The 8,633-nt window shown below is 24.9% G+C and overlaps 1 protein-coding gene across 1 annotated transcript in view; it reads left to right on the top strand.

Moving 5' to 3' along the window:
• Positions 1 to 1,330: 1,330 nt before the first annotated feature.
• Positions 1,331 to 8,633, top strand: part of LOC128959878 (RNA-binding protein, mRNA-processing factor 2a-like) — a 32,637-nt gene continuing 25,334 nt past the window's right edge. Inside the window, exon 1 of the mRNA XM_054305907.1 lies at positions 1,331 to 1,530. Within this exon, the coding sequence (XP_054161882.1) occupies positions 1,444 to 1,530 (87 nt within the window). The 5' untranslated portion in view covers positions 1,331 to 1,443. The remainder of the gene's footprint in view (positions 1,531 to 8,633) is intronic.

Raw genomic sequence — 8,633 nt, 5'->3', positions numbered from 1 at the left:
TCTTGTTGAATAAATATATATATATATAATATAATACATGTATATAAAATACTATATGTATTTAAATATTATAAGCTATCAAAGACAGGCCAACTGTTAAGTTAAAGCATATATAGTGTTGGCTATAATTATAATAGAGAAGCTGAGAGGCACGTGCCAGACGTGTGCCGCGCGTCTCTTATAGACATTATCTCTACTAATACCAGTGGTTTTCTTAGGAAGAAAAGAGAGAGAGAGAGAGAGAGAGAGCAGTGTGTTGTTCACCTGGTGGTACTGGCACTGGTGGTAATGCCTGTGCTGGACGACGACAAGCCATCTGCTTATAGTTAAGCATACGAACCATCTGTTCGTCTAAATATCAATAATATATACTATCTTTTTAGGAAAACAATTTTTTATACAAATATTGTGTTCAAATTTTATATGAATGAATATATGATATTTTAAAATTAAAAATTATTTAATAAAAAATTAAACAAAATAAAGAATAAATTTGTTATTTCATATTAAATTAAAAGTAAAAAATGAATTATACAACAAATGAGTTATGTTTTTATGTTATAAGCTATCATTGAAAGATAGGTTTGGTTTGACATAAACTATTCGTGATTCAGAATATATCAATTGAATAAATAAGTTGGCGTTATATGCCTGTGCTCTCAATGTGCGGTTGTATGGCATAAATGTTGTACACCGAGCCATAGCTTTACCATACCTTTTTGAATCATACCTTTTGTTGGCAAAGGTGTACGCAAACTCTAACAAAGTTGACACACCATGAGTTGAATTGAAGAGTATGAGAGAGACTGAGCTGAGAGCACAGGGAGATCACTGGGAAAAGGTTGTCAGTTGTGAGTTTGAAAACACTTGGAGCCGGTGATCACTAGTGCACTGTATATCGACACACATTTTGGCACTTTTATCTATCTGTATCTCAAACTCTCTGGACATAACATCTCTTTCACTCAACATTTTTAGTATTCCTCTACACATAACTTATTGTACTCAAAGGTATACAAAATTACGACAATTGTAGTCATAAATATCTGCAAAAAATTAAAAGTCATTTTAATTAATATATAGTCATTCATCACAAGTTAAGAACTATTAAAAGATAAGTTTCTCAAACTGTGATGTGAAGATCGCCTTAAATTTAATTTAATAATAAAATAATATTAATTACTTTAATATCATTTAAATTATTTAATAACTCTCTTATCACTACTGTTTGTTGTAATTGTGTTAAACACCGAAAAAATATCACATAAGTTGATAAACATTTTTAGTGTTTGTGTGTCATATAAGTAATTTAATCTAAAATTTGTTTTTCCAAAACAAATTCAATATCTAAAAATCGACAAAATATAAATCAATAACTCTATTGTTATAAACCATTTGTTTTGACAAAGAAAAAGATAAAGAAGAAGAAGAATTATAACAAATATGATGACAGAAATGGCAACAGAAAACGGGTCCATTCAGACCATACAACTGAATCAGTCCATGGAATCAGTTAATAATGAAGAAGAGGTAAGTCATATCCTTAGTTGTCTTAAATTATACCATTTATAATACTTATGTGTTGTTTAGAGGGCTTTTTAATCTAAAAACACATTTTCTCGTGTGATTGTCATTGAGAGCCCTATTGAGGAACAATTGTGATCTTAAAAGTGATGTACAGCTCTCTCTCTCTCTCTCTCTCTCTCTCTCTCTCTCTTTCTCTCTCTCCCTCTCTCTCCCTCTTCTCAATCTTACATCCCTTTCTCCTCTTTATTGTCAATATGTTTGACAAACATATGACCAGAGTTTGTAATATCAATAGTATATTACGTTAACTTTTAATGTAGATTTGCTTGACATATAGCAACACACCTATGGATATTACTTATAAAATGATAACATTTGATTTAGCTTTGCTTAGCATTATATGACTGTATAACACATGAGAAAATCTCTTTTTTTGATGCTTTTCATGTGTTTAAACTTCCTTTAGGTTGTGGGGCACAGGCATTACAAACCCCACCATTTCTATAGTCCTTCCTGTTTGGACTTCCTTTCATATTCATTATATGTTACCTCTCTATGAATGGCGCGCAAGCGTTCAGGTATACAATTCATTGTATTTGACATACATTGCCATACATTTGGGAGACACTGGAGAGCGGATATCATCAAAAAATATTAACTCATTTGATTCATAGGATAAGGTTTGGCCTCACTCTCTCACCAAACACTGCTTTCACATACATTTTACACCAATTATTAGACTTCTTATTCACTTTAAATAAATTTTATTTCAACTCCCTTTCCCTTCCTATACATTATAAGCAATTAGTATCATTGATATCTTTAAACTATTATATATATCAATATATATTCATACAGTATTTAAGTAAAAACTACAGAAAACTTTGTTTAACTATCATTTAAGTTATAGGAAATATTTTTTTTAAGTAATATATACGGAATTGATGTCTCAATTCAGACAATAACTATTTGATAAATTGCTTATATATTGAACATTATAACAAAATGCATTTTGCAATTTTATACTAATATATTGCCACCAAAATTATATTTACAAAAAAGTGAAACCCAGATTTAAGATATCGTTTTATAGGAAATATTTATTAATATAAATAGAGGCATACATTCTACATATTAAATAAAATAAAAATAAAATTGTTATTTGATTTTTAAAGACAACTATTATTTTTGATGATATAAGAATATACACACATAACTGACTTACATATAAGTTAAATGAAAGCACACGATAAGTTTGTAATATTAAAAAATTATATAATATATAAAATAGTGAAATAAAAGAGAAAGTTATATTGATATATAAAATTTAATCTTTAAAATGGCTTTCAAATGAGCAAAATATCAAAACGATAACTAAATAAATCATATAATGTGTTACACCGATAGTCACGTTTTGAAATATAAGATATGTTGTGAACAACAAAAATAGACTCAATTTCTATTTGAATTACAATTTAATGTTCAATACCTCTGTAATGTATGTTTTGTTGTTGTTATTGTAGTTGTTGTTGAACACAATTATTATAATATTTCAAGTCTGTTGGACTTAATTTTAACAACTTTATGATAATTAGATAATATTTTTAGTATTGAATTTTATACATTACACACTAAATAATATAATATCAAAATTATTCCGTTTTCAACTCTCCAATTATACAGTACATGTGTTTATTATAATATAATAAAATATATTTTTTTAAAACATAAATGAATAAGCAAAATATGTGGCTCTAATTAAATTTTGAATCAATTTTTTATATTGTTTTATTTTTATATATTAATATGTAAACTGAAAATTTCAGAAACTATCGATTTATTTATTTATTTAATTAAACTAATGATCAATTTTAGAAATTTGCTAATTTATTTTATACATCATTATCATATAAAAGAGTAAAATTACTCAAAATAATTGATGCATTTTATTTTTTTAGTTAAATATACAAAAAACTATTATTGTAGTTATTAGAACAGCATATATAATGAAAATAAAAAAAACAATTAAAATGTTATTATATAGCATTAATTTCTTACACTTTATTTGAAATTTTTTGAAACAAAAATTGTTTGTAATTAAATGTCAACATTTTTGTCGACAATAAGTAAATCTTTTAATTCTGTGACTTAAATGCACTCCACAATGATTTTACTATATATTTAAATGTTTCTTCAAATTTTCACTTAAATATATCTAAATTAGTGACGATTTCATTCATCTACACAACTAACACATGAATAGATTAAGAGAGCTCTGTATTTGAATTGTTTTTTTTATACCCAAAACAATATAAATTGGATCAAAATTAAAAGCAAGTATTAAGTGTTAAGAAAAAACCTCTTTTAGTAAAAATAATTTCTTTATAAATCAATCATTCTTTCTAACCGACGATAATATTTTTCAATAAAATCATTTAAAATTTCATAAAAATATTGTCTAGTATTTACTAAATTTTAAACAAAATATACGGGATATCAAAAGTAAAAATTAAATTCATATTATTATTATATATAATAGCAATAAATGTAATAAATAAGATACAGTAATATATTTCACTAAATAAAATCCGTAATATAATATATATATAAAATAATATTATGAACTGGCATTTTGTCAGTTCATTTGGATTTCTAAATAAATAATTGATTCGTATGTCTAATGTATTGCAAAAGTGCATCGAAATGATAAACACGTGAGTGTTAAGTCAGACATGATTATAGTTGTAATGCATAGTACAGTGCAATGTATTAATAGTGAATTGGTTGGTGTATTGGCTGTGATACCGGTGCTCCACTCACTCCATGTACTCCATGTAGTGCTGTACTCATGTAGAGAATCGTGTAATTCTGTGTTTAATTTCTGTTTTCTTCATGTCATGTCATGTGTGTGCTGTAAATCTTAGCATAAATTTATAATTTATGTATTTAAGCAAACATTACGATCAATGCTCTACAACTGGGCTATCGAGTCAAATGGACAGTCAGATTATGTGTGATTTTTCTGACAATTTTGATTAAAATGAATGCATGTATTGCATTGATTACGAATGTAAAGAAACCTAAAATTGGAGACCAAATTGCATGTCATAGCATAACGTACTATAAGAGTGAACACATATACTCATAGATTTTAAGTCAAACACATAACACACCCAAACCTATGAAATCACAAATATATTGGATTCACTCGTTTAACAAGTCTTGACAACTGAAAAAAAAGTTTATTGCTTTCAATAAGTCACTTAACACTTACAGGTATACCATTGCAATAAACCGTGTGATACCAAAAATCAAAGTTTTTTCATTACTTATGACTTTACTTAAAGTACTAAAAAAGTTATCCATCTCTGCCTCTCTCTCTCTCTCTTCTCTCTCTCTCTCACTCACTCACTCACTCACTCACTCACTCACTCACTCACTCACTCACTCACTCACTCACTTCATAAGACTTTGTAAAAAAACTATAGTCTCAATATTGAACATTTTTTTACTTTTTAATATTTTGTATCATTTAATTTTTGCTGTATATTTATAGCACAAGTGTTAGTTCTTTAGAAGACCCTATAGCCACACAAATCTCACTTTTATACACACAAAGTGTCTCAACTAAAACTTCAAACACACAATTATACTGTTATATAGAGTAAAGCACAGTATTATGCTGTTTGTGAGTGTTGTAGAGTATTGTGTGTGTGATATATAGATATCCTTTTTTCTCTCTAACATTAAAGCAGGTGCTCTACAGTCTTACATAAGAAAGTTATCACATCTCTAGAAAACATGGAAAGGAATTTCCAATATGTTGTGTCTAACAATCTTTAGTATATCTCTATCACTAACAGAATATATAACTATTTACTATAAGATAGACTACTGAATGTACAAAACTGTATATTTCATATGTTATATATTGTAGTTTATAGTACTGTATATTATTTATATTCCATCAAAAAACTTGAAATTTGTTAAAAGCAGTTAAGTTAAAAAATAAAACTTATATTTTATATTATTTCTCAAAAAAAAGTTTGCATCAATTTCTTACTTATTCACGTATTGAATGTTGTTGATAACCATTGAATATATTACAGAATATATATTATAAGTCTATTTGTATAATATGTTTAAGCAGAATATATACTGTATTTATGATTTAAGAAACATATTCTCAGTTTTCTCATTGCTTTCAATGAGGAAATGCCTAACATTTGTCACTAACGTCAACAATGCTTACAAAATCAGATGTAAATGTTTGACTTATTCTCCAAGCGATACACCGGTCGATAATAATCTTTATGAACTACAGTATAATATAATAGCCATTAGTTGCGGCCTTTTAACAAATCCCGGCTTTCAATTCATTACTATTTTCATTATTATTTTGTTTAATTAATACACATATTTAAAATAATATATTATTGTTGACACACAATAGGGTATTCATATTTAAAGTAAATATTTTGACATTTAATTTTTAAAATAAATACATTAATATGAAAACGTATTAATATCCGTTGGTAGTCAACGATAACATCTTTAAATATGTTGCGAATAACTAATTCATTAAAAATTCATAAAAAGTTGTTTTAAAATACAATTTTGGTGTCATTTAAGCAAATATTTGTAGTATAGTGTCATTTATTTGGTATATTGAGTGTTGGAGACAGTGTTTGTCAGCTAATTATAAGCTTCTAAACGAATTGACACTTAAAGGCAAAACTGGAGATCCTTTTGGGAAACATTAGTGATTACACCGACTCTCTAGTGATTGAACTAAACTTTTCCAAATTGCAATATACTTGTGCCTCAATATAATCGCTAATTCATAAAAACGATACATTGGTTTATAGTTAAGATATATTGAAATCGCGTTTTATATACATTTTATATAACACATATAAGATCATAACCATAAGGAAAGGGACCATTCAATGAAAATTCATACAATGGTTTCAATACTAATACTACTACTATTAATACCTCTACTATAATATTAAGAATAGTGTGTAAGCATACCTACACTTAATATGTTGTGTGTATTTGTATTGAAAAGACAGGCATTTGTTTGTAATTTATGGCCACTCTATTTGACTCTCGGGTTTACATTTGAAACCCTAACGGATAGACTTTTATGTATTAAATACACTGTTTTTTATTAGAGTTTTGTTGTATATATTGTGCTGCCATTCATGTACTTTGATTTTATCTACACTTTTGCTTTTTATTGATTTGATTATCAATATTATTATACAGTATTCATGTAAAATAAAAGTTATTTCAATATTTTATAAGCAATCGATATAATGCCTGTTTTACCTTAAATGCTACCCAACTATATAATGTATTTCATATTTAATTTAATTAAAATATTATATATATATATATATATATATATATATATATTGTTTTAAAGTTATTAAAAATACTTTAGATTTAAATTATTAGTACAGTATTATATAAAAGATATTTGAAAAAAAAAATTATTTGTAGTAAATTAATTATTACATAATAATAATTATTATTGATATATGATAACTGTGTCAACTTTGAAATCAATATACAATAATCATTTAAGACAGGCTTCACATTAGAAAATGTGTTATTTTTGTTAATATAAAAATATATCACAAAATAAATATAATTTTGTTTTCTCTTTGCTTTTTTAATCTGATATTCTATTGTATTATTTCGTAAAACAAATGAATCGTTTATATAAAATACACAATAAATAAATAAATAAATAATTGTCCCAAACATTGCTATAATGTAGAGTTGAATAAAAAATAAAATAAAAGTAGATCTTGAGATTAATGGCAATCCAAATAAGTTTAATTATTCAATCAATATATACAAAGTTTATGTTACAATTGTACTGTATATATATATATATATATATATATATATATATATATATATATATATATATTCAATATATAAACAGTACATTTGAGTTTTTGTGTCCAAAACCAATAACCCAATCAATGAGTGTACTCTTAACTGGCCGTTAAGTCCTTATTTATATAATGAGCTTATAGTTAGTGATGTATTAGCAATGTTTTGAATTACTATAATCACAATCATAATGTTGTAGTCTCTCATACTGTCAGTCATATCATTTTTGTCGAACTTGTCGTCCAATTATTCAATTATTAGAAACTTATTATATAAGTTATAAGTAAGCTTTCATAGCTTTGTATAATAAATAATAATAATTCAAATTATCCATGTTATATATATATTAATATGAAATATATTTAAATACTATATATATAATATATGTAAATATAAATATATTAATTAAATATTACAATAATTATCAATAACATTAAAGAATATTATTAATATATGTTTTTATAAATAAACATTAGTAATGTTAAATTCAGCTAAAATGTTTATAATTTAATGTTAAGATATTAATAATAACAATAAATATCATTTTTAACAATATTTTTAAATTAAACTCAAATAAACAATTACTAAAATAATATGATTAATTAAAAATTTAAGAATTGAGAAGTAAGTTGAAGATAATATTAAACTAAAATCCCTTATTATTATTAAGTATATATATATATACTATATATATAAACTTTATCTCAAACATTAAAACACAAATAAATAACTTTGTTTGTAAGTCATTATAAAATTAATATAAAATTTGACTAAATTAATTGAATTAATTTATTTAAAAATATATATACATTTAATATTCAATTGAATTATCAGTAAATTTCAGTCACTAACAATTTTAATAAATATTATATTTTAATAATATAATATATGTATAGATGTATTACATATATTTTTATGTATTTACTTTATTTTCTTATTACGAGTATATACAGTATAGTCTCACAAATATCTTGTTTATTCAAAGCTTAAGCAAATGATATAAGATATCTGAGAGGAAACTATGGTTAAGGCATTAAATAATATAACAAAACATAACATTACATACAGTTTATTCAGTATATATGTAATGCAATTGAAAGCTAAAGTATTGTAGCAAATGATTTGATGCGACAAAAACATACATTTTTTGAAAAACCTCTGAAAAATATTTATTGAAAAATGCTTTAAGAAATCAA

This window comes from Oppia nitens, unplaced genomic scaffold (assembly GCF_028296485.1).
Source record: "Oppia nitens isolate AA-2021 unplaced genomic scaffold, nextdenovo-longstitch-racon4-pilon3 scaffold4_pilon_pilon_pilon, whole genome shotgun sequence".
Lineage (NCBI taxonomy): Eukaryota > Metazoa > Arthropoda > Arachnida > Sarcoptiformes > Oppiidae > Oppia > Oppia nitens.
The sequence above is the reverse complement of the archived record's forward strand: the minus strand, read 5'-3'. Positions and strand labels throughout refer to the sequence as shown.